Here is a 27,158-nt window from a genome sequence, read left to right as displayed (position 1 = left end):
ATGAACAGGGTGAATGTGTAATCCTCAACAGGTTATTCTCCACCTTGATGAAGATAAAGGGTCTGTGTTGTCTGGGTAACCAGCACAATATGTGGAAATGTATCTCTGTGAACAAGAGGAGAGGAAGGCAGGAAAGTTGTTGGGGGGGGGGGCGGGGAGCGGCGTGTAATCTCCAGACACTTGCATTCAATCAGTGCCTGCTTCAGTGTTTCGGTTTTAGGTTAATTGTAAAGCTCATTTTTATGTGTTTTTGTTTCCCTGCAGAAACCATCATTGCTCTTTTCAAGACAAAGTTTCAAGTTGACTTCCCGTTTGATTTACCAGAAACTTTAATCTTTATCGTCCTTGGGTGAGGTGTCTTTGCAAGTTTATTGTATGTGACTATTTGAAGGATGTGATTACACTGCAGACTCTCACACACACAACCATACATCCTCATTGTGCTGTGTCCTAGCTGTCACGTAGCATTTCCCTCACATCGTTACTAGGAGTCTAAACAACCCCACTTTTTATTCTCCTAAAGCTTACACCAAGCCTTTGGGTTGGTGTTAAACATTCACTGAAAGACAGGGTAAGAGTTAATTACTGTTGCAGTGTCTAACATTATAAAAGTCAATTTTAACGTATTCTGCAGTCGGCGTGATTTTCGTCAAATAGGACCTGTGGCATATTGACATGAAAAAACACATGGAATAAAGTGAGCTTGTGCTGCAGACATTATTCTGTTCCCTTTATCTAAACAGTTCTAAACTTCAGAAGACTTGTTTGAATGAAAAAAAGATGGGGAAGCACATTGATATGTCGTGGCCACAGAATATTTTATCTAACTGATGTGATATACACAGCATTTGCATCCAGAAACTTGCTTTGTGTTGCTCAGTCCTTGTAATCCATCCAGGCAGTCTCCAACCTGGTGGCACTGACATTGTATTCTCAAACTTACAGAATTCAGACCTCCCCCCACCTCTTTTTCCCTTGTTCTTTTCTCTCTCTCCTCCTGATCCAGCTGGACTCCATCACCCTATGTCCTTCCCCTCTCCACCACCTCCATCTGCCCATCACCCCACACAAAGACAACCATTTTCTCCCCACCTTACCTGCCTCCCTTTATTCCATGGCTTCACCTTCCACTCCTATCAGATTCCATCATCTTCATCCCTTTGCCACTTCCACGTCGCATCCTCTGACATCATTCCCGCCAACCCCTCCATCCACCTATCACACCCTCTCTTGGATCCACCTATCACCTCCCAGCCTTTGACATCATTCCCACGAAGCTCTCCAGCTGCCTATCACACTCGCTCTTGGATCCACCTATCACCTCCCAGCCTCTGACATCATTCCCACCAACCCTCCATCCACCTATCACACCTTCTCTTGGATCCACCTATCACCGCTCAGCCTCTGACATAATTCCCACCAACCCCTCCACCTGCCTATCATACCCTCTCTTGGATCCACCTATCACCGCCCAGCCTCTGACATCATTCCCACTACCCCTCCATCCACCTATCATACCCTCTCTTGGATCCACCTATCACCTCCCAGCCACTGACATCATTCCCACCAACCCTCCATCCACCTATCACACCCTCTCTTGGATTCACCTAACACCTCCCAGCCTCTGACATCATTCCCACCAACCCCTCCATCCACCTATCACACCCTCTCTTGGATCCACCTAACACCTCCCAGCCTCTGACATCATTCCCACCAACCCCTCCACCTGCCTATCACTCAGACCCACCTATCACCTCCCAGCTCTTGCTCCACCCCCCCTTCCCTCCACTGTTTTTGCACTGGCTATCTCCCCCTTCCTTCCAGTCCAGATGAAGGGTCTCAGCCCAAAATGTTGTCGGTCTATCTTCCTCCACAGATGCTGCCTGACCTGCTGAGTGTGTATCCTGCACTCTGAGAGCTGCATCTGCAGTCTCTGCATTTACGTTGCCACTCTTCAGACTGTAAATGCTTTACGATGCCAGAGGCAAATGGCAGGTATTCACACGATCGTTGGCAATATCAAACACAGCACTGGAGCGATAGAATCAGATCTTGGGCGTATCACACACAGCATTTGTGTCATATAGACGTCACACGCAGCACAGACGACTCCTTTAGGTACTTGCCCCACTGCCGTCTACTCAAGAAGTAACAGCAGCACACTATGATTATGGTAAATTGCTCACCACTCCTGACACACACAGTGCTGGAATGAAATGGGTGTTCTACATTGGCACGCTATGAACGTTACGGTAACAAAGATCTTTTGTTGTTCAGTCTACAATGTAACTCCTTTCTCTTCTCTTGCTGGTGTGATTAGAATGGTCTGTGGGATCCTGAGCTGCGTCTACCTCTACTGTCAGCGGCGGCTGCTGCGTTACATCAAGCGAAACGCCTTCATCCAGAACTTCATGGCAACCGAGTGAGGATGGAATACCACGTACACTGCTTGCAGGGGGCAAAAAATTAGCAGTCGACCCAAGACATGTCTTGTCCATTGTTGTGGAGGGGTGGGAAAGGGAAAATATTTTCAGTTGAGGCTTAGTGGAATGGTATTCAGAATCATTTCAATTAGAGTCAGGGAGCACCACAGCACAGAAGCAGAAACCTTCAGCCCGTCTGATCCATGCCAAGCTGTTATTCTGCCTAGTCCAATCAATCCACACAGAAAACAGAGCCCTCCATACCCCTCTCATCCATGTATTTATCCAAATTTCTCTTACATTTTCCAATCGAACCCATGTCCACCACTTCTGCTGGCAGTTCGTTCCACACTCTCACCACCCTCTGAGTGAAGAAGCTCCCCCTCATGTCCCCCTTAAAAATTTCACCTTTCACCTTTAAACTCTGACCTCTAGTTCGAGTCTCACCCAACCTCAGTGGGAAAAGCTTCCATTTACCCTACCTATGTTGTTGTTCAGTCGTTAAGTCGAGTCTGACTCTTCGTGACCTTAGGGACTCCTGCACACCAAGATGGCGCCGGCAACTGGTGACTCTGCGTGTGCTCTCCCGAGCAAACTGCCCCTCTACACCAAGCCTTCCTGTTGGAAACCGCCTCCCTAAGATCCCCCAAGGTCATAGGGTATAGACCCGATCTACACCCCTCATAATTTTGTATTGTGAGTTTGCCAATATGGGGTTTAATTTTCTGTTTCATGCAAAATTCCCCAGCAGGTAAATGTTTGCAGATGAATGAGCCAGTGGTCCCTAAAATAAATTTGGACCCTGGACATGATGCTAAAGAGAGAAATGGGTTTATAGACATGGCAAGAATAAGGTTAAAATCAATGAAGAAAGGAAAGAGTATGCAGGCCAGATCGAGGATCAATCAGACCACTAAACCTGCCTCGCTGTTTTTCTCCACCACTGTCTGTTTATTTCTTGTCATGATTATCTTGGTTGATACCCACTCATTTTGAGTTATAAGTCAACAGAAACAATCTTTGTGAACCTTTAAAGCTTTGTGTTGCTTCTTTAGTCACTCTGCTCTAGTAAGAAACCTTAACTTCTCATGCCACCTCTTAGCAAAAATGTCATTCATTATCCCTCGCAAAATCCTACTGAACAAAAACACAGGAGTTCCATTGTCCCGTATGAGAGCATATCTCATTCTAAAATCTGGAGTCCACCAGAAATGAAGCAGTTTTTATTCATCACGAGCCTTTGGGAGCAGAGTCTTTGAATGTACTCAAGGAAGAGAAGTTGGATCCTTGACAGGCAGGAGAGAGGAAAGTGACTGTAGGTAGGGAGGCTGCAGAGCTGAGATTACTCATGATTTTACTCATGACAAGGATCCAGTGGCCTACTGCTGCACAAAGTTTATACCCAAAACTGCTCGCTAAGCTCCAAATAAGGTTTTGAACAAGTTCAACAAATTTCCTTCCACCTTATTTCTTTTATGGCTCTATTTTCAAAACCAGTTGTATCATCTATGAAAAGCTATCACATGCAATGTCAAATTTCTGAAAATAAACCTTGCAAATCCTTAGGTTTCCAACATTGTATTTTAATGATGTTTTTCTGCAAATGAGTCTCAATTCAAGCAACATTCTGCAATCTAATGTTCTTTAACTGTGCAATATTGACAAGGCAATAAAATTTGATCCCTTTCCCAATAGCTTTAGGAGAAATTAGAAATGGGTTGTCACATTTTGATTTACAGTGGATAGCCAGCGTGGACAAATATACCAAAGTTCTGCACTGCAATAGAATGTGCCTGCAGATGTGGAATAACAAGAGGGGGGATCTATCAGAATTCTGTGCAGGTTGAGCTGAGGGTCATCTTCAGTTAGCTGAATTATTCTGAAACTTGAGATGCTGCTGGTCAAGATTTTAGTGAAGGTTCAAAGTTAAAGTTTTCAGGAAAGACAGACACAACAAGAACAAGCATCTCTTTCCATGAAAAAATTAACTTGGAAGTATTAAGCTCTGTGAAATTTTGATGGAATTGCGAAGGCATTGGCTAATAGCAACATTCTACCATTAGGAAAGCTATATATTCTGGAGTTATGACCTTCTTCTTGGCATCCATTACCTTCCCTGCTGGACTGGGGCAGCTCATGGCATCCAGGGTAAGTGTTCCAATTGCTCTGCATTTATGGAAAGGGAAAATGAAGAGATCTCTTTTTGTAGAAAAGTTAGCCGCTGAATGTCTTGCTTCCTTCTGTGCAGCTCAGCATGAAGGAACTCCTCTCCTCGCTCCTCGATCATCGGTCGTGGGGCGTGCTTTCCCAGAACGCAACGCTTAATGTTCACACAAGAGTGGATCCCGACAACCTCTGGATCGACTGGTGTCACCCGACCTTCACTTTTTACGGCACCTTGCTCTTCTTCTTATTCATGAAGGTAGATGCGAAGGTCTCCACTCCTGGCAGTATAAAGCCCTGCCTCGTTAAGTGTTTTCCCAAAGTGAGCTTATAATTCCCAGGCTTCAAGATGCAGGGAGCGCTATACAATAAGGAGCAATATGTGGAGGTTCAGTCTAGGCTGATTCTGCCTTGTTTCTTCTTTTGCAGTTTTGGATGTTGATCCTTGCCACCACCATGCCAATGCCAGCTGGGTATTTCATGCCCGTGCTTATATATGGTAAGTTCAAACCGTGCTTACATATGGTACAATTTAACCATACTTATATATGGTACTTATATGTGGTAAGTTCAGGAAAGCACCCTATCATTTACAAAAAAAAATATTTTGATGTGCAAAATTCCAGCAGGTAAGGTGCCCGGTCCATGACAGAGCAGATGTTAAAGTTATATTAAATATAACTTTATTGATGTTGTGGGGATGGAACTGGACTCTCTGACGGTGGTGTCTGAAAAGAAGATGCTGTCCAAGTTGCATGCCATCTTGGACAATGTCTCCCATCCACTACATAATGTACTGGTTGGGCACAGGAGTTCATTCAGCCAGAGACTCATTCCACCGAGATGCAACACAGAGCGTCATAGGAAGTCATTCCTGGCTGTGGCCATCAGACTTTACAACTCCTCCCTTGGAGGGTCAGACACCCTGAGCCAACAGGCTGGTCCTGGACTTATTTCCTGGCATAATTTACATATTACTATTTAATTATTTATGGTGCAACTGTAACAAAAACCAATTTCCCCCGGGATCAATAAAGTATGACTATGACTATGACTAAATCAAAGGAAGAGGCTGAGAAAGTTGTGAGAAGTAGCATTGGGCCTGAGGATTGAGAATATTTTAGAATTCAGCAATGGAGGATCGAGAAGTTGACAAAGAAGATGAAGACAGAATCTGAGATTAGTTTGGCAAGAAACCTCTTAAACAATTGTAAGAACTTCTACTGACACATTGAAAAGAAAATACTGGTGAGAGCAAATATAGTTCCTTTAGAGAGAGAAGGAAAATCTGTAATTGGAGAGCAAAGAGTCAGCAGAGAAATTCGGAAGCGACTTTCACTCACCCTCATGGGAAAAGACAAAAATAAATGAAAAATCATCAAAAATGAAGGAATTCAGCATTAGTAAATAAGAAGTACTGAAGGAGCTGGTGAAATGAGAAGCCAAAAAGTCCCAAGAACCCAGAGCTTAGTAAGATCTGGCTGCAGAGAAAATGGATGCTTTGGTTGTGATCTTCCAAAACTCTACAGGTACCGGAATGGTTCCTGTAGATTTGCAGACCGGAAATGTGACGCCACTATTTAAACAAGGAGCAAGGGAGGAAGTGGAACTGTTGATCTGTCAGCCCAACATCCGTGGGAATGAAAATGCTGGTATCTACAATAGATAATGTGATGAAGATCACCTTGTAAAGAATAATAGAAGTGAGTAGATTCAGCATGGATTAATGAAAGAGAAATCATGTCCGACTAATCTATTAGAGTTGTTTGAGGGAGTGGCCTGTGTAAAATCTAAGGAAGAATCTGTAAATGTTATGTATTTAGATTTCCAGAGTTTAGTTAACAGTGAGTGAGGTGAGTGAGTGAGTGAGGCCTTTGTTGGTCATGTCCTAGCTGTCTAGATACACGAGCCTGGGCAGAACAATATGGAGATCAAGCTGTTGCCCATGCAGCAAGCTCCCCCTCTCCACACATCTGATGAACTCAAAGGAACGGCAGGGACCGACACATTTTGGCACCAGCAGCATCGCAGGAGTTGTCAGTCAGCATTGAACTCAATGTGGGCCTGCCTTAGGGACTCCAGCTCCGGATTTTTCCCTTGGGGCTTACTCCCGAAGCCTTCCCCATGAACGGATATAGTCGCAAGGCAGCAGAGGTTTGAGATCAGAGTTTTCCCTCTCCTAGATGGGCTGCCAACCACAGCCGATGAGCCCCATCTGCCCGAAGCAACTGGTTTTAAGGGGGTTTTAACCCTCCTTTGCCCCTTCTCCTGTCAGTAGAAATGGTTCTGCTGGGCTTAGTAGTTAAGCCACATATAAAGGCCGGGAGCTGGTCTTGGTTGTCAGAGGCAATTTGAGGTGCACATTATTGGATAGGTAGTGAGAGCTTGTCCCCATTACCACCCCTGGCTATAACAAGCTTAAGGAATCATGTTAGTTAACAGAATACAAGAAATTGTAACTAATGTACTGGCATGAATTAAGTATTGGTTAATAAAACGAACACACAGAGTAGGAATAATCAGATATGACTTAGATTGGCTGGTGATATCTATCAGCTACCACAAGGACTGGGATTTGGGCCCAGCTGTTCACAATCCCTAGCAATGACTCTGCTGAGTGGATCAAATGTCATATTTACAGATTTGCTGAGAGTATAAAATCAGATAGTTTTGTGAGCCGAGATGGGGACGTAAAGAGACTTCAAACAGATGTGGACACTTTGAATTAGTAGGCAAGAATATGGCAGATGGAATATAACATTGAAAAATAGGTCATGCATTTTAGTGCACAGAACAGCAAAATGAAATACAGTTAAAAGGTGAGAAATTGTGAACCTTTAATATTTAAGGAGACCCAGCTGTCCTAGTATGCAATCCCCTGAAAGTTAAATTGCAGATGCATCAAGCCACTAGAAAAACAATTAAACAATTGCTACATCGGTCTTCATTATTAAGTGAGTTGAGAACTGGAATGAAATGTCTTATAAGCGGGGCCCTGGTGAGAACACCCATTGAATATTGTGTGCTGTAAATCACAAATGCAAGAAAATACTCAGATGCTGGAAATCCAAAGCAACACACACAAAATGTTGGAGGAACTCAGCAGGTCAGGCAGCATTTATAAAAATGGATAAACCCTCGAGGTTTGGGGCCGAGACCCTTCGTCAGGACTGGGGGGGGGGCGGGGGTGGTGGAGATGCCTGAGTTAAGCAGCTGTGGGAGGGGAAAGTGGCTGGTTGGAAGGTGATAGGTGAAGCCAGTTGGGTGGGAAAGCTCAAGGTCTGGAGAAGAAAGAATCTAATAGGAGAGGAGAGTGGACCATAGGAGAAAGAGAAGGAGGAGGGGACCCAGGGGGAAGTAATAGGCAGATGAGAAGAAGTAAAGGGTCAGAGTGGGGAACAGGGGAGGGGAAAGCAACACGCATCAAAGTTGCTGGTGAACACAGCAGGCCAGGCAGCATCTCTAGGAAGAGGTACAGTCGACGTTTCAGGCCGAGATCCTTCGTCAGGACTAACTGAAGGAAGAGCTAGTAAGAGATTAAGAGGAGGGGAAAATTTATTTATGGGAAGGAGAAATCAATATTCATACCATCAGGTTGGAAGGTTTTAGTAGTTATTAACTTAAAAACATTACTTACCAGGACAAGACTACAAGGAAGGATTATGAAATGGAAGGTTGTATTGTATGGTGAGGGATTGAGTAACCTAGACCTTTGTTATTCAAGTCTGGAGGAATGAGAGACAATCTCACCGAAACTTAGACTATTCTGTCAGGAGTGGATGTAGGAAGGACGATTACTCTGGGTAAAGTGTCTAAATCCAATTGTCAGAGTCTCAGAATAAAGAGAAGGTTGTTCAGCATTGAAACAAGGAGCATTTTCTTCATTAAGAAAGACTGTGACTCCTGGAATTCTCTACCATGGTTGGCTCTGAAGGCCCGGTTATTGGTGCGTTGCATTCGAAGCAGACTATGTTAGCTTTCTGGGTATGAAATGAATCAGGTGACATAGGAAAGGTGGAGGAAAATCGTGGTGGATAGAAAATCAGCCATAATCTTGATGGATGTTGGAGAAGGTTCAATTGGCTAAACGTCACATTCCTCCTTTCAGTGCTTGTGCTTAAACACAGCGGATTCTGCAGCTCCTGGAAATCCCCAGAGTAACACACACAGTTTGCTGAAGGAACTCGGCAGGTCAGGCAGCATCTGTGGAGAGGAATAAAGAGTTGATACTTCAGGCCAAGTCCTTTCATCAGGATTTTAAGCTTTAATTTTCTTATACCTTGTTAGAGGTGAATATAGGTCTCAAACATTTTTCACCTTGAACCATTCACCTGCCTCCAAACCCTCACCTTTCCTGATAAGGTTCATTGTAAGGTTGAACAGGCTCAGTCTGTGATTTTTCAAGAATTTTACAGTCTTACGTTGATAACATAGAATCACAGTTTAATCCTCTCATCAGTTTAATCCAACAGGTTATTAAGAAAGCAAATGAAATGTTGGCCTTCATTGTTAGAGGGATTGAATTCAAGAGCAGGGAGGTCATGCTGCAACTGTACAGGGTACTTGTGAGGCCGCACCTGGAGTACTGTGTGCAGTTCTGGTCTCCATACTTGAGGGAGGATATACTGGCTTTGGAGGCAGTGCAGAGGAGGTTCACCAGGTTGATTCCAGGGATGAAGAGGTTAACCTATGAGGAGAGTTTAAATTGCCTGGGACTATTCTCTCTAGAGTTCAGAAGAATGAGAGGGGATCTTATAGAAACACACAAAATTTTGAAAGGGATAGATAAGATAGAAGTAGGAAAGTTGTTTCCATTGGTAGGTGAGACTAAAACTAGGGGACATTGCCTCAAGATTCGGGAGAGAAGATTTAGGATGGAGATGAGGAGAAACTGTTTTTCCCAGAGAGTGGTGAATCTGTGGAATTCTCTGTCCAGGGAAGCATTTGAGGCTTCCTCACTAAATATATTTAAGAAACAGTTAGATAGATTTTTACATAGTAGGGGAATTAAGGGTTATGGGGAAAAGGCAGGTAGATGGAGCTGAGTTTACGGACAGATCAGCCATGATCTTATTGAATGGCGGGGCAGGTTCAATGGGCCAGATGGTCTACTCCTGCTCCTATTTCTTATCTTCTTATTATCTGTCTTAGAGTAGAACTGAGCATCTCCTCCGGACAGTCTGGAGTAGAAACTTCCTGTAATATCTGGAATTCCTTTGCCTGGGAGGATGCAGGTGTCACCAGTAGCGAACAGACAGCTGCTTTCTTATGGAAAAGGAATGTATCTAGTCTGATTATAGTTGACTACAAAGACAAGGACATAGAATTTGTCCTCAAGTTAATTGTAGTTAGAAATTCAGCCTCCCACCCGAGGGGTAATAGGATTTGCATGTAATCCTTTCTCAGGAGAACTTTATATACGCATTTTATTTTGGTGGAAAAGAATGGGTTTATAAAGCTAATGTACTTCCCTGTCTCCTTTGGGTTGTGTAGGTGCTGTTATAGGTCGTACTGTGGGAGAACTAATGGTTTCTATATTTCCTAATGGCATCAAGTCAGAAGGCGTACTGAACCCAATAATCCCAGGGGGATATGCCCTTGCAGGCAAGTATGTGATGATACTGAACTTTCTAAATCTGCTACTACATTGTTGGTTTATCTCCCCCGACCTACCCTGCAGGAGTAGTCCTAAATAGTCCCTTGCACTGCAGATGCGATGGAGTATCCCAGTCAGGAGATTTGCTACCATCCTCGGGGAAAGGGTCAGTATAGGTCAGTTATGAGGCTGCTTGATTACCTGAATCCTGGACCATCAAACCCTTTTTCACTTTATTCCTCTGAATGCATATAACCCCATATTTCAGAATCTGGTTTAATACCATCGGCATATGACGTGAAATTTGTTAATCTTATGGCAGCAGTACAATGAAATACGGAATAATAGAGAGAAGAACACTGTGAATTACAGTAGTTATACATTTATTAAATAGTTAAGTTGAAAAAGTAGTGCAAAAAAATAGAAATAAAAGAAATAGTGAGATAGTGTTCATGGGTTCAATGTCCATTCAGAAATCGGATGGTAGAGGGAAAGAAGGTGTTCCTGAGTCACTGAGTGTGTGCCTTCAAGCTTCTGTACCGCCTTCCTGATGGTAGCAATGAGAACAAGGCATGTCCTGGGTGATGGGGGTCCTTAATGACGGACGCCGCCTTTCTGAGGCGTAGCTCCTCGAAGATGTCCTGGATACTACAGAGGCTGGTGTCCATGATGGAGCTGATTAACTTTACAACTCTCTGAAGCTTACTTCGATCCTGTGCAGTAGCCCCCACACCACACCCACTCCCCATACCAGAAGGTGATGTAGCCTCTTAGAATGCTCTCCAGGGTCCATGTGGAAAATTGTGAGTGTTCTTGGTGTCATACCAAATCTCCTCAAACTCCTAATGAAATATAGCTGCTGTCTTGCCTTCATAGCCCACCAATATGTTGGGCCCAGAATAGGTCCTCAGAGATATTAACACCCAGGAACTTGAAATTGCTCACTCTTTCCATTTCTGATCTATATTTAGCCAAGATTCCCTTACTATGGCACCCAAGCTTTGTCTTTGAGCAGTCCCATCTGATTAGGTTGTGACATGAAGCTGTAGCCAGTATCTCCGATAATCTCATAAAGAGTACGAAATAATCTTCTTGTTTATCTTGACAGGAGCAGCAGCGTTCTCTGGAGCCGTGACCCATACATTGTCCACAGCACTACTGGTCTTCGAGCTCACTGGGCAGATAGCTCATATTCTTCCTATTTTACTGGCTGTACTTGTGGCAAACGCCATCGCACAGAAGTTGCAACCTTCGTTCTATGACGGAGCCATCATTGTGAAAAAGCTGCCCTATTTACCCAGAATACAGAGCACTGATGTTGGGTATGTACGATTCCAGTGGGAGGTTGATGGGAGTGGCAGGCACGAATGGGTGATGGTAGGCATGCAAATGAAATTTACTAGCTTGAGTTTTATGAATTGGAACTGGTTTATTATTGTCACATGGGCTGAGATATCTTGTTTTGCATGCTGTTCGCACAGATCAACTCATTACACAGTGCACTGAGGTAGGAAAAGGTGAAACAATTCAGTATCGAAGCTAAAAAGGAGTACAGTGCAGGTTGATATTAAAGTGTATCATCATGATGGGGTGTGTTGCGAGGTGTGTGTTTGAGTGAAGCTTTGGTACCCTGCGCACCCTGTAATTGTAACCTGATGACCTGCGTCCTTTCTCCCCCTCCCTTAGAGCTGGAGGAGAGCGTGTGGGGCTCGGTTTCTGCCTCATAACATTGCGGCAAGACGCTGGTGAGGCCGTACCTGAACGAATGTGTACAGCTTTGGCTACCCTTTTGTAGGAAGCATTTCACTAAGCTGGAAAGAGTGCGAAGAGGAATTGTACAAGATTGTTGCCAGATTCGAGGGCCAAAGTCATAGAGAGAAGCTGAGCAGTTTTAGACTTTATTGGGGCATAGAAGACTCCGGGGTGGATGACATTAAAGGGGCTTATAAAATCATGAGGGGGCTTGGATAGGGTGAATGCACAAGGAATCCAAGGAACAGGAATCAAAAGGTGGGGACACAGGTTTAAGGGGAGAGGAGAATATTTAAAGGAGACCTGACGAACAACTTCTTCATGTGGAGGGTGATGCGTCTATGGAGCAAGCTGCCAGAGGAAGTGACTGAGGTAGGGGCAACTACAACATTTTCAAGACACTTGGACAGGTACATGGATAGGAAAGGTTTAGAACAGGCATTCCCAATCTTCTTTACGCCACGGAGCCTTACCGTTAACCGAGGAATCTGTGGACCCCCCGGTTGGGAACCTGTGGTTTAGAGGGTTATGGACCAAACACGGACAGATGGGACTGGCTTAGGTGGAAGTCCTGGTTAGCATGCAAGAGATGAGCCGAAGGGCCAGGTTCTGTGCTGTACAACTCTGTGACTTTACGACCACCCACCCAGCCCAGGAACACCCATTGCCCTAGGTTAATGTTTTCCCCGTCACCTCTCAAACTCTGCTCATCTTTGTCGTTGGTCTAACCGGAGTCAGCCTGCCCAACCCGCTCTGTGATACCGCTTCTCACGCAGGCGTTAGACACCCGCACGGCACTGCTTCAGACCACTGCCTGTCAGTAGGTTGAATCTGCCTGTTACTGTACGATCGCACTCATCCATTCTTCAGCTTTTACAGTGTGACAGTGGAACAGTTCATGAACACCAAGTTCAAGTGTGTGGATCCAAGCAGCAGCTACAGAGATATTCTGCAAGTGATAACCTCCAGTTCCAATGCCGTATATCCTGTAGTTGAGAATGCAGGTAATAAACTTCAAAATCGTGGAAACTCCTCTTCACCAGCCTCAGTTTTCCAACACGTGCAGGCAACCGGAGTGAGCTTCTGCATTTTTTTTCATGCTTTCCTTCATTTTACTTCAGGTCTTGAGCTTTGCAGCTTCTTCTCACTTTGGCTGCTTCGTAACACAGAGCCTAAGCAGAGGTTTGATTTCTGTTGCCAGAGTCCATGGTGCTCGTGGGATCCGTTCAAAGGAGCGAACTTACCAATTTTCTTCAGACTCAAGCAGAACAGAAAAGCCGCGAAGAAAATTTGCCGCTGGTAAGCAGACTGCTGGGCACTGGAATGATGGGCTGAATGGTCTCGCTTATTAATTTATTTTATTTATTTAGACACGGTATGGAATAGAGCCTTCTGGCCCTTTGTATGACACTGCCCATCAATGCCCCACCCCCCCCCGATTTAATCCTAGCTCAATCATGGGACTATTTACAATAACCAATTAACCTACCAACCAGTATGTTTTTGCAATGTGGGAGGAAACCAGAGCACCCAGAGGAAACCCACGTGGTCTTGGGAAGAACGTAGAAACTCCTTACGGGCAGTGGCAGGAATTGAACCCGGGTCACCTGTACTGTTATTATTAACCCTCTTTGATAATATACTGGAAGAGCCTAATTTCACGATTAATTATGGCTCATTATTTGATCTTTTAACCCAGCTATTGCACAATCTAAGGAAATATTATGACTGAATTTCCGCGTCAGACTAAAATTCTGGAAAAATAGAGTTTTTAAAAACAATAATATTGCAGACTCTCTAGCATGCCATCCATGATTGTCTTTAAGAAAATCATCTTCTATTTGTTAGCAATCTTGAATCCAAGCTATTGCTTTTCTTCCCAGTCAAAGTTATAAGAATGTTTAAAAATACAGAAGCAGCCTTCGCCATTCAACAAGATCTTGGCTGATCCATTTCTTGATCTCCACTTCCAGAACTAACCTCCTGTCATTTGGTTCTCTTAATATCATAATATCTGAACTGTTAAAATGCTTTGAGGCATTACCAAGCAGAACATGGCATCAAACAACTCAAGGTCACATTTGATAATAATGGAAAACTTGGATAATGAAGTAGGTTAAAAAGAGAATTTAAATTCATGCCAACTTACGTTTGTCCTTATCTTGCAAGGTACTGTGCCTCTGCTATAAGAAGGTAATTTTCATGGCAGTTTTACATAGGTATGCATGCATTGATGACAATAACCTTGAATTTGAACTTGAACTTAAATGAAGAAAAAGAGGTGGAGAGGTTTTGGGGGAGGGGAACAATTCCAAAGCTTAAGGCAAAGGCAGATGAAGTGTAGACTAGTAATGGTGTACAAACAAATTTAGTGATGATGAAGAGCCATATTCAATGGAGTGGAGATTGCTTGAGGGGATTATAGGGCTTGAAGAGATTTACAGATGATGAAGGCTGTGGATTGCGAATAAGGATGAGAAGTTTAAAACGGGCAACATTTAATCAGGAGCCACTGCAGATTAGCTAGGACATGGCCAAGAGTTAAACGGTTGGGACACCAGCAGGAGAGCTCTGGAGGACCTCAGTTTATGGAGTATGAAATGATGCAACTGGAAGTGTGCAGGAATTGCCAGAGGCGTGGACGGAAGTTTCAAGAGCGGAGAGTGTGGAGTAGGGCAGACATGAAAGTGGCCATTCTTGGCGCAGATAATATGATCCAAAGGTTTCCTTAGAGCGGAGATTCCCAAACTGGGGTTCACAGATCCCTTGCTTAATGGTATTGGTCCATGACATAAAAAAGGATGGGGAGTCAAATTTGACATCAAGGATCAGAAGAGCCCAGCCGAATTCCAAACCGATGCCGGACAATGGGAGAGAAAAGGTCTGTTTAGTTCCTTCATCTATAATTCCGGAATAAATGTTGTCATAGCATTGCTGCGAAAGAGAAACCTCAGGTTGAAATCAGTCTTTTTGTTTGCAGAAGGAAGTGGACGAAAACCCTAAGGGAAAATGGCATATTGATCCAATAACCTTCCAACTCTCTCCAAGTACATCACTACATCAGGTAAATAAATCAAAGTCTGGGAAGGAAATTGATATGAAACTGAGAATCAGGATATACACAGGTTTAGACTATAATTGCAATCATTTTGCAGGGTTAGTCCTAAACCCTAATCTAATATTCATCATAATTAATTAGAAATAAAAGATTGAACTGTTTCCTGAGTGTGTTTCTGCATGTAGCTCAACACACACATGCACATATGGTGTCTGTTTGTAACTGGGCATACAGAAGGCTTAAGGAAAAAGTCGTGAATGACCTGCGTTTGTGTCAGGCGTAGCAAGGGGAAAATATCGGTAAGACAATCCTTTTCTCTTCCTCAAACAGTGCCAAGGTTTTTTTTTTAAAAATCATCTCCATGTAGATGAACACTTGAACTGGAAGACGGAATATAATCATCAGAATCAGGTTTATTATCACCAGCAGGTGATGTGAAATTTGTTAACTTAGCAGCCGCAGTTCAATGCAATACATAATAAGAAAAAAACCCAAAATAAAATAATAATAATAAATAAGAAAACCAATTGCAGTATACTGTATATTGAATAGATTAAAAATCATGCAAAAATGGAAATAATATATATTTTAAAAAAGTGAGGTAGTGTCCAAAGGTTCAATGCCCATTTAGGAATCAGATGGCAGAGGGGAAGAAGCTGTTCCTGAATCACTGAGTGTGTGTCTTCAGGCTTTTGTACCTCCTACCTGATGGTAACAGTGAGAAAAGGGCATGCCCTGGGTGCTAGAGGTCTTTAATAATGGACGCTGCCTTTCTGAGACACCACTCCTTGAAGATGTCCTGGGTATTTTGTAGGCTAGTACCCGATATGGAGCTGACTAAATTTACAACCCTCTGCAGCTTTTTTCGGTCCTGTGCTGTAGCGACCCCCGCCCCCATACCAGACAGTGATCTGGCCTGTCAGAATGCTCTCCACAGTACATCTATAGAAGTTTTTGAGTGTATTTGTTGACATGCCAAATCTCTTCAAACTCCTAATGAAGTATAGCCACTGTCTTGCCTTCTTTATAACTGCATCGATATGTTGGGACCAGGTTAGATCCTCAGAGACCTTGACACCCAGGAACTTGAAACTGCTCACTCTCCTCCATGGAACAGTGCCTTACAGCTAGGTTGTCTATCTTGTTCACGCACTCACGTCTGGGACAGGATCTTTAACCTGAAACCCTCTCACTCAGAGGCGGAGCTGCACGGGCTGAGCAGAGTTGCCAGTGTCATTTATCTATCACCTAGACTCAAGTGAAACAGAAAATGTTCTGAAATGTCGGAGTGGGGAGGAAGGGGAGAGTTAGGCGTTGGTGAAGTCTCTTGAGCCAGTCGGCTGACATTTCCATTTCCCTGTCCCTCCCTCATGACCACCAAATAACCCGCATCTTCCTCCCTCTGGTTCACCACCTCCTTCCCTTTATTCCATGGTCTACTGTCCTCTCCTAACAGATTCCATCTTATTCAGCCCTTTACCTATCCCCTCCCAGCTTCTCACATCATTCCCTTTCATCCCCCCTGCCCCACCCAATTCCTCCACCCTCCCCTCCCCTTTAATCTGACTTCTGTCTTCATTCTTTCCAGACACGATGAAGGATCTCAGCCTGAAACATCGATTGTTCATTTCCTTCCTTAGATGCTGCCTGACCTGCTGAGTTCTTCCAGCACCTTTTGTGTTTCGTTCCGGATTTCCAGCATCTGCAGCTTTCTTGTGTCTGTGCTTCCATTTGCCTGATATCTCACATATTGTAGTTTGTGTAAATGCGCAGGGAGTTTTTATTTTTTTTTTATTTATTGAGATACAGTGTGGAATCGGCCCTTTCAGCCCTTCCGGCCGTGTCTCCCAGCAGTCCCCCGATTTAATCCTAGCCTAATCACAGGACAATTTACAATGACCATTTAACCTGCCAACCAGTAGGTCTTTGGACAGTGGGAGGAAACCGTAGCGCCTGCAGGAAACCCGCACGGTCATGGGGAGAACGTACAAACTCCATACAAGCAGCAGCGGGAATTGAACCCGGGTCACCTGGACTGTAAAGTGTTGTGCTAACCATCACGGAACTGGCCAGACCTTTCCAGTATATTTTTCAATAACTTTAATATCAGGGTGAAGGATATCTATGTTGGGGAATGCATTGATTTCTTCCATTGACAGGAAACCATTAGCTGTCCAAGATCAGATACAAAATGGGCTCATACAAAGTAATCTTCCTCAACTGTAACCTAACCATATGCTTTACTACAGACTGAGAAGAGTATCATCTATCATACTTGGCATAGTATTTTCATTTACTCAGGTCAGCTGTGTCTTCCCTGAACAGGAGTACCAGTGTAATGCTGATTAACACTGAATTAGAGATGTTTCATGCTATGGGGCAGTAACATTTCTCAATTTGGCTAAAACTACCAAAAAATCATTCAGTCATTGCTTACGAAGAGAGGAAAAAAATATTTCATCATATATCAGAAATGAAAAGACTTTTAATTTGATATTTGTCAATCAATGTTGCATTATTGTACATTTGCCTGGATAGACTTAATAGTAGTGTTGAAATGTCACCGACCAAAAATTCCATGATAGTCAGGTTATCACTCTGTTCTCTTACTTGATATTTTCAATCCATATTGATTACAATGTCTTCAGCAACATGACGGTTTCAATTGTGTGTGCGACACAGTCTCTTGACCCTCTAGCAAAGCACCCTACTGTAACCAAAATGATCAACTGAGACAGAACTAAAAAGGACGAGGATTTGAGCTCCGGCAGCTGTCTGCCTGACAAATCCAGGAATATGAAAGTTGTGCGACTGCTTCGCAGAGGCTCCACCCTATATTTAAATCCCAGCCTTTATGCTTCTTGGTGCCTGGAGCACATGGGTTCCTGTTGGGGTCGTGGAGCCAGAACGTCGGTGACCTGAGTCTCAGCCACTGCAGGCACCAGCCCAAGGCTGGAGTTTGTGAATTCCACTCTGGCAGACTGAGGGACATCACCACTTTGGAAAACTGCTGACACAGGCTCAAACTTCCAATGATTGTCTAATGGAACTCAGGTGGGGGAGAATAAGAAGATGGAAAAAGAAAGCTTTAATACTTTTAAAAACATACTTTCCGTAACTGTGATCCATAACATTCCCTCGCCAGTGAGTGTGGTCAGGTCTTTGACTCCATTCTGGGCTTAGAGATGGAGTAGAGATCGGGCAGATCTCAGGTTCAGGCTCCTTCTACATTTAGATCAGGGGGTCTCAACTTTTTTTATACCGTAGACCAAGACCATTAAGCAAAGGATCTGAGGACCCCAGGTTGGGAACCCCTGCTTTAGATGATTTAAACAGTTATAAATTAATTGGGAGGTCCATGGTCATTCCCAAGTGTACTTCCAGGAGATGGCAGAGCATTGTGTTGAATAGCCTACCAACTTTCACTGTGTAAATCAAGATAGACATGACTTCACTCGAGGAGAGAAATGGATGGATGTTTCACACCAATCATTTTAGAAGCACTTTTTTCTGTGAAGTATTTTGAGGCACACTAATTTGTTAATTGCTGTTGGCACCACTACCTAGATGGTGCCATTTGTTAATGTAAAATTAAGCACCATGGCTAAGGACTAGAGGACTACAACTTTGCTGTGGGGCTGGGAGGCTTGCATGCCTCAACGACCCAGGGAGCTATGTCAGCTGGAATTAGGACCTTGGGCTTTGGCTCTCGGTGGGGTCACCCATGCCAAACAGGTCAAAGGGTAAAGGCCAGACTAAGAGTGGTCCACCGGTCCTCCAGGTTCAGGGGTTCAGCTCAGGGCTAACAACCCTGGCCGGCAAAACAAAATTGTCACAGAAACAGCAATGAGAGCTTTCCTATATTGGCATGCAACTGTATGGACAGACAGAGATGGAAAGCTTTCATAGCTGCCCTAAACACCAGTGGCATAACAGGCTGTAAGTAACTTAGGAGTGAGCTCGCAACCTGCAAAGGTTTTGTTGCCCATTTTCTGCTACCAGGGGCAGGGATTAATTGCTCCCTTTGACCCCGATATGCAACAGCTCACCTCTGCAATCAGCACAGCTCTGTAAGTTTCACCGCTTTCCTCCTGCTGAAAATAAAACAGTTATACGAAGGTTTAAATTAACCTCAGCACCCTGCAGCTAGTCTGCCGCACTCAGAACAAGTTGCTGCTTTGATTTTGCAACTCTCTCCTGCTGTAAACAAAACACAGCTTCCTGCTGAATTCTCACTCATGCTGATAATAATGTTCTTATAGGTAATTTGTAGCTTAAAATGAACAAGTACTCTTCAAAAGGAAAAAAAATCGTCTGAATCCTCACACAAAGGCAATTAAGAATCAACGCTATGATAGGAAAAAAGCTGCTGGTGTTACTTTTTTGTGATGAAGTCACTATAATTCTTTTTAAACAACTAGAGGTCTGACCCAAAACATTAACTCTTGGTTTCTCTGTAGATATTTCCATAATTTTAGATATTATTTCAGATTTTCATATTCCCAATGTTTCACACTCATCATTTTGCATGTGTTTTTTTCTCTCTCTGTGAAGTAGCTGGAGGCACACTAATGTGTTAATTGCTATTGGTAACAATTGCTGTTGGGCGGCAGGTCAGAGATACGTCCCTGCCAAAGGAGGTGTAAGGTGCTCCTCCCCTTCACTAGCCTGCAGGTCACCCTGGGGCAAGGTGTAGCACCTGCTTAGCCACCCCCCCACCCCCCGATCAGGGTCACGTGAAGCCCCATGGGAGCAGGGGGATGGTCATGTGATCACAAGTCCTGGTTATGCGACCACTGACGCCAGGCAGACAATCTCTGAAGCGTATTAATAATGGCTGGGGTCACCCGTCTTGTAAAGACACTGCCCAGAAGAAGGCAATGGCAAACCACTTCTGTAGAAAAATTTGCCAAGAACAAACATGGTTAAAGACTATGATCGCCCACGTCATGTGACACGGCACTTAACAATGATGAACGGTACCTAGATGCTGTCATTGGTGAATGTGCAACACCCTACTTCATTTGCAATATTGTGGAAACTGCACATTCTGTAATCAGGTCTACACATCCAGGTCTTGGGCTAAACAACCATAGCTTGGACTAAACAACCATAACTCAGACTATACAACCATAACCTGGACTATACAACCATAGCTCGGACTATACAACTATAGCTCAGGCTATACAACCATAGATCGGGCTATAAAATGATAGTTCGGACTATCCACCTGCTCCCATATCTAAATACACTCCCACCTGTATTACGCTACATCATCACTTTTTATAATGCTTCAAAACATTTAGATCATGACCTCTTGAGTGCTTTAGTTAGAGAATATTGAGTTCTTTATCGATCTACATCCCTTGCTGCCTGGGATGAAAAACTGAAATTTTTATCCAGTAGAGACATATCACTAACATTGCCAATTTAATCCGTTTGTAATGTTGTATTGGCCACCATTCACTGGCCCAGCCTGCATCTTTCTTGCATGTATAGCCTGCATGTGATGGACTGAGACTCTGGCCGATCCAGGCTGCTCTGAGCTTCAGGCTTCGACTCAGTTTCATTCTGAATGCTGATGCTTGCTTTAATGTTTGTGTGATTTGATTTGATTTGTCCTCTCTCTCTCCCTCTCTCTCTCTCTCTCTCTCTCTCTCTCTACGCATTCGCTGTTTCGAGTTTCTTGTTGTGTGGCTGCCTGTAAGCAGATGAATCTCAAGCTTGTATAATTTATACATACTTTGATAATAAAGTGTATTTTGACCTTTTGTTATTGACTCACTCAATTCCAGACTCCATCGTCATCTGCTTCTGCGTAGTCCCTTTTCTGGATTGGGGCAGAGGTGAAGGTCATCTAGTATGGGCCAGAATGATGGTGCCAATGCAACAGTACAAGTGGATTAGATTGGCAATGTTACTGGCACGTCTATAACCGGTTAGAAATTTAAGTTAGTCATAACTGGCACCAGGGACGTAAATTGATAAAGAACCCAATAATCTCTTACTAAAACACTGCAGGCATGATTCAAATGTTTTGAAACATTATAAAAAATGATTAATAGCAAAGGCAGGTATGAGTGTATCTGGATATTCAATGTATACATTAGGCTGTTTGGTTCCCTAAAAAAATATACTGACTGGTTTTTGAATACTGTTGCATTTAAGAGAGGTAAATATTACTTTTCCGCAAATTACGCCTGTCTTGTCTGAAATTAAGCTGCAAACGTTTTAAAATTCATCACACAATTTAGCTGGGGCTTGATTAATGTGTTAAGTGGTTTGCAATCAGCCGTCACTTTCTATCTTTAACAGCCAGGTGCCACCTGCAGGAATAATAAATAGGAATGGTATGGAAATTGTACTGAGAAATATTAAAACATCCAATCTATTTTCAGGCCCATAAACTGTTTGAACTTCTTGTCCTTCAACACACGTTTGTCATTTCGGCAGGCAGGGTTATTGGCTTTGTAACCAGAACTGAGGTAAGACATGACGAGGAAAGATAATTGGAACTTTAAAGTAAGCTCATGCGTAACTTTGAAACATTGTGCACCAACTTTATCCTTGAGCAGGTATGGAGTATGACGCAGATGTGTTAAGTGCTAAGAACCTGGCTTTAAGAACACACGGGACCAGACGCTAGGAATAAACCTGTACGACCACAGCTCTAACTGTTGAGCAAGAGTGATTTAATCAACAAGCCCAATTTGCCTTTTAAGATTGTTGCTGGTTTATTAGATTAGCAGTTCTGTTCAGGAGGAGTTTGGTTCCTCTGAGGATCAAATGAGGAATTTTTGCGCCCTGTTCCACCACCTTCCTGTGCCAGCAAGACTAACGGGAAAGGACCCCAGATATTAACATTTCAAAATCACATACTGTACATCAAACAAAACCAGCGCACAGAGGCCGACCACTAGTGAATTAGAGTCATCCAGCTCAGAAACAGGATCCTTGACCGACCGAGTCTGCATTCACTGTCAAGGACACATTTATATTAATCGTGTTTTATTCTCCACACACTCCCACCACCTCTCTCCAGGTTCTAACATTCGCCTACAAATCGGGTGCAGTTTGTAGAGGCCAATTAACCTTACACCGGCATGACCCTGAGACGCAGGAGGGACCCGAGCTCCCGGGGGGAAACCGGGCAGTCACAGGGAGGACGTTCAAACTCCACACACAGACGGCACCCGAATTTCCAGAGCTTTGAGGCAGAAACTGTGTTGCTCATGAATGAGCCAGTAAATAAGCCCAATCTGTTTGTTTCGCAGGTCTGTGTATCACTTGTCCATTTCTCTGTAGCATACCCGGTACTATAAGCAGCTAGGATTTTTAAACAAAATGTAGTGGTTTCTTCACTGCTGCATTATTGGAATACAAGCAAGCAAGGCAGATACTGAAATAGTAAGGATTTTATAAAAGTACTGTGCTATCTATAAATTCCTTTTGCAGCAATACGCAAACCCCCAGGACTAACACTATGGGGGCAGTTCTCCCGAGCTGAAAATTAATTTGCACCTGCATCTCTCCCTGAAAGGTCTCTAACACAAGAGGTTCTACAGATGGTGGGAATCCAGAGTAACACAGACAAAGTACTGGGGGAGCTCAACAGGTCACACTGAGGATCCTGAAGAAGGGTCTCGGCCCAAAACATCAACTCTTTATTCCTTTCCATAGATGCTGCTTGGCGTGCTGAACTCCTCCAGCATTGTGTGTGTGGGTGTGTGAGAGAGAGAGAGAGACTCTAAGGCAGGGGGTCCCAAACCCTTTTTATACCATGGGCCCCTACCATTAACCGAGGGGTCCATAGATCCCAGGTTGAGAGCCCTGCTCTAAAATGGTCTCTGACCTCCCTGCACTAATGATTATATCAGACGGATACTTTACTGTCAGACTTCCGTTATGGAGAAGAGCTGGGATTTTGGGTAGCATGGGTGGAGAGGATCAAATGAAGCTCCTGTCATGAGCGACCATGACAGGATTTGCCAAGGCCCTCACACCATTGCTTGGGATTGTGATGTCGCTTGTGTATTCAGATGCTCTTGTGATGTCGCTGGTTGTGCTGTGGGCTACAATAACTGAAATCTCTGTTTTCTCTCAGCTAAAGAAAGTGATTGAAGACCTGGCAAACGGGCGCATCCCAGTCAAGTCATAATTACCACAGAAGAGAAGAAACATGTGCTATTTTTTCAGGCCATCCTGCAGTCTTGTCCTGACATTATTTTAACAAGATGTTCCATGCAGTACACAGATGTTTACCAACAGTAAACACCCAAAGGTCGTGTGTCCTCACAAATACACAATTACATTCCAAAATGTTTAATAATACACTGAACTTACTTCCCTACAACAAAATGAGTTGTGAACTATTAATAATATAAAATATTTAAAAAATTAAATGATAAGGATCAGGCGAGTTGTCTAATTAGGTTTTATGGGGGGGAACTGTAATAATTTAATTTTAACATTCAGTATGAAAATTTCTTGTTTTCTAAGTAAAATGCTTTATGTAAGGAAAGGGAAAGTTAGAACTGATGTCAGAAGCAAATTATGGTCTACCCCTGCCCAGCCAAACAAGGGTCTGCTGAACTGTTGTCGCTTAATGTTAGCCACGTTCGGATTGGCAGGTTTATGAGGTAAGACACCTGACCAGGGGCGATTTCCCTCATTCTGCCTTCCATGTTGTGTCTATCTGTGTTGAAATCGGGATTGTACAATATACGATTCTAGGTTACAATCATCTGTCAGTCCATTCCTTGTTGAACTAGTGTGATTTTATACTATCACCTTCTTTGTTTTCTAACTCCTATTTTCTCAGGAACTGAGTTTGAAACTTCATTGAGCCCTTCCGAGCTTTTCTGTAGCTCTGGTCACTCACTTGTGCCTGACGTTAATGGCTCCATCACTGGTGGCTCTGCATTCAGTTTCCAAGCTTTCACTCACCTGACCCTCTCCTTACAAATGTTTGGCCTGAAAGCACATTTCTGAAAACCCTGAAACGTTCTTGCTGCATTAGTGGTAGGACATCAACAAAGAATATTGATTAAATGGCGGGGCCACAGTTCCCTGAAGGAGGAAACACCAGTACCGAGGTGCTGAAGAAGGCACTTTGCATTCTTGCCTTCCTAGGCCAGGGCATTTAAAAGTTGGAGCATTTGTTGCAACTAGTTTGCCTGCATTTGGAGTATTACGTCCACTTATAGAAACATAGAAACATAGAAAATAGGTGCAGGCGTAGGCCATTCAGCCCTTCGAGCCTGCACCGCCATTCAGTATGATCATGGCTGATCATCCAACTAAGAACCCTGTACCAGCCTTCCCTCCATACCCCCCGATCCCTTTAGCCACAAGGGCCATATCTAACTCCCTCTTAAATATAGCCAATGAACTGGCCTCAACTGTTTCCTGTGGCAGAGAATTCCACAGATTAACCACTCTCTGTCTGAAGTTTTTCCTCGTCTCGGTTCTAAAAGGCTTCCCCTTTATCCTCAAACTGTGACCCCTCGTTCTGGACTTCCCCAACATCAGGAACAATCTTCCTGCATCTAGCCTGTCCAATCCCTTTAGGATTTTATACATTTCAATAAGATCCCCCCTCAATCTTCTAAATTCCAACGAGTATAAGCCTAGTCGATCCAATCTTTCATCATATGAAAGTCCTGCCATCCCAGGAATCAATCTGGTGAACATTCTTTGTACTCCCTCTATGGCAAGGATATCTTTCCTCAGATTAGGGGACCAAAACTGCACACAATACTCCAGGTGTGGTCTCACCAAGGCCTTGTACAACTGCAGTAGTACCTCCCTGCTCCTGTACTCAAATCCTCTTGCTATGAATGCCAGTATGGTCACATTACAGGAAGGATATGGTTACATTGGAGAGAGTGCAGAGGAGATTTGCCAGGGTGTTGCCTGGAATGGAGGACTGTAGTTATGGGAAGAGATTGGGTAGGTTGGGCTTGCTTTTCCTGGAGGAAAGGAGACTGAGGAAAGAACTGATAGAGATATATAAAAAATGAGAGGCACAGACAGGATATACGGTCAGATTAACGCACACAAAATGCTGGAGAAACTCAGCAGGTCAGGCAGCATCTGAAGGAAAGGAATAAACAGTCAACATTTTGGGCGACATCCTTCGTCAGGACTGGAAAGGAAGGGAGAGGGAGCCAGAATAAGGGAGGGAAGGAGCACGAGCCAGAAGGTGAAAGGTGAAGCGAGGTGGATGGGGGGGGTAGGAAGCTTGGGGGGTGACTGGTGGAAAAGGCTGAAGAAGGAGCAATCTGATACGAGAGGAGAGTGGACCATGGGAGAATGGGAAAGAAGGAAGGGCAGTAGGGAGAGGTGATGGGCAGGTGGCGAGAAAAGAAGAGGCAAGAGGAAAAGCGAGCAGTTGTCCCCCTCCTGGCAGTTGCAACCTCCATCAGTCTAACAAATCCAAACACGAGGAATTCTGCAGATGCTGGAAATTCAAGCCACACACATCGAAGTTGCTGGTGAACGCAGCAGGCCAGGCAGCATCTCTAGGAAGAGGTGCAGTCGACGTTTCGGGCCGAGACCCTTCGTCAGGACTAACTGAAGGAAGAGTGAGTAAGGGATTTGAAAGTGGGAGGGGGAGGGGGAGATCCGAAATGATAGAAGAAGACAGGAGGGGGAGGGATAGAGCCGAGAGCTGGACAGCTGATTGGCAAAAGGGGATACGAGAGGATCATGGGACCTCTCATGCAAGAAAGAAAAGGAGGAGGGGGGGAAACCCAGAGGATGGGCAAGGGGTATAGTGAGAGGGACAGAGGGAGAAAAAGGAGAGAGAGAAAAAGAATGTGTGTATATAAATAAATAACGGATGGGGTACGAGGGGGAGGTGGGGCCTAGCGGAAGTTAGAGAAGTCAATGTTCATGCCATCAGATTGGAGGCTACCCAGACGGAATATAAGGTGTTGTTCCTCCAACCTGAGTGTGGCTTCATCTTCACAGTAGAGGAGGCTGTGGATAGACATGTCAGAATGGGAATGGGATGTAGAATTAAAATGTGTGGCCACTGGGAGATCCTGCTTTCTCTGGCGGACAGAGCATAGGTGTTCAGCAAAGCGGTCTCCCAGTCTGCGTCGGGTCTTGCCAATATATAGAAGGCCACATCGGGAGCACTGGACGCAGTATATCACCCCAGCCGACTCACAGGAGAAGTGTTGCCTCACCTGGAAGGACTGTCTGGAGCCCTGAATGATGGTAAGGGAGGAAGTGTAAGGGCATGTGTAGCACTTGTTCTGCTTACAAGGATAAGTGCCAGGAGGGAGATCAGTGGGGAGGGATGCGGGGGACGAATGGACAAGGGAGTCGCGTAGGGAGCAATCCCTGCGGAAAGCGGGGGGGGCGCGGAAAGATGTGCTTAGTGGTGGGATCCCGTTGGAGGTGGCGGAAGTAACGGAGAATTATATGTTGAACCCGGAGGCTGGTGGGGTGGTAGGTGAGGACCAGGGGAACCCTATTCCTAGTGGGGTGGCGGGAGGATGGAGTGAGAGCAGATGTGCATGAAATTGGAGAGATGCGTTTGAGAGCAGAGTTGATGGTGGAGGAAGGGAAGCTCCTTTCTTTAAAAAAGGAGGACACTGATCTCCCTCCTGGCACTTATCCTTGTAAGCGGAACAAGTGCTATACATGCCCTTACACTTCCTCCCTCACTACCATTTAGGGCCCCAGACAGTCCTTCTGGGTGAGGCAACACTTCACCTGTGAGTCGGCTGGGGTGATATACTGCGTCCAGTGCTCCCAATGTGACCTTCTATATATTGACAAGACCCGACACAGACTGGGAGATTATTTCGCTGAACACCTACGCTCTGTCCGCCAGAGAAAGCAGGATCTCTCAGTGGCCACACATTTTAATTCCATGTCTCATTCCCATTCTGATATGTCTATCCACGGTCTCCTCTACTGAAAAGATGAAGCCACACTCAGGTTGGAGGAACAACACCTTATATTCCCTCTGGGTAGCCTCCAACCTGATGGCACGAACATTGCCTTCTCAAACTTCTGCTAATGCCCTGCCTCCCCCTCGTACGCCATCCGTTATTTGTTTATATACACACATTCTTTCTGTCACTTTCCTTTTTCTCCCTCTGGCCCTCTCACTATATTCCTTGCCCATCCTCTGGGCTTTTCCCCCCTC

The 27,158-nt window shown here is 44.3% G+C and overlaps 1 protein-coding gene across 5 annotated transcripts in view; it reads left to right on the top strand.

Moving 5' to 3' along the window:
- The window catches only part of clcnk (chloride channel K), a 66,501-nt gene extending 41,024 nt beyond the window's left edge, over window positions 1–25,477 (top strand). For 2 of the 5 annotated variants that reach the window (XM_063033079.1, XM_063033075.1), the window contains 12 exons: window positions 265–349; window positions 2,321–2,422; window positions 4,487–4,571; window positions 4,672–4,845; window positions 5,016–5,085; window positions 10,080–10,190; window positions 11,291–11,504; window positions 12,805–12,938; window positions 13,136–13,233; window positions 14,915–14,998; window positions 21,391–21,477; window positions 23,097–25,477. In XM_063033079.1, the coding sequence (XP_062889149.1) occupies window positions 265–349; window positions 2,321–2,422; window positions 4,487–4,571; window positions 4,672–4,845; window positions 5,016–5,085; window positions 10,080–10,190; window positions 11,291–11,504; window positions 12,805–12,938; window positions 13,136–13,233; window positions 14,915–14,998; window positions 21,391–21,477; window positions 23,097–23,150 (1,298 nt within the window). In that variant the 3' untranslated portion in view covers window positions 23,151–25,477. The remainder of the gene's footprint in view (window positions 1–264; window positions 350–2,320; window positions 2,423–4,486; window positions 4,572–4,671; window positions 4,846–5,015; window positions 5,086–10,079; window positions 10,191–11,290; window positions 11,505–12,804; window positions 12,939–13,135; window positions 13,234–14,914; window positions 14,999–21,390; window positions 21,478–23,096) is intronic. The other 3 variants (XM_063033077.1, XM_063033080.1, XM_063033078.1) reach the window with 3 other exon arrangements.
- Window positions 25,478–27,158: the final 1,681 nt, after the last annotated feature.

The sequence above is a fragment of the Mobula hypostoma genome, chromosome 25 (genome assembly GCF_963921235.1).
Source record: "Mobula hypostoma chromosome 25, sMobHyp1.1, whole genome shotgun sequence".
Classification (NCBI taxonomy): domain Eukaryota; kingdom Metazoa; phylum Chordata; class Chondrichthyes; order Myliobatiformes; family Myliobatidae; genus Mobula; species Mobula hypostoma.
Note: the sequence above shows the minus strand (reverse complement) of the source record. Positions and strands in the feature narration are given on the sequence as shown.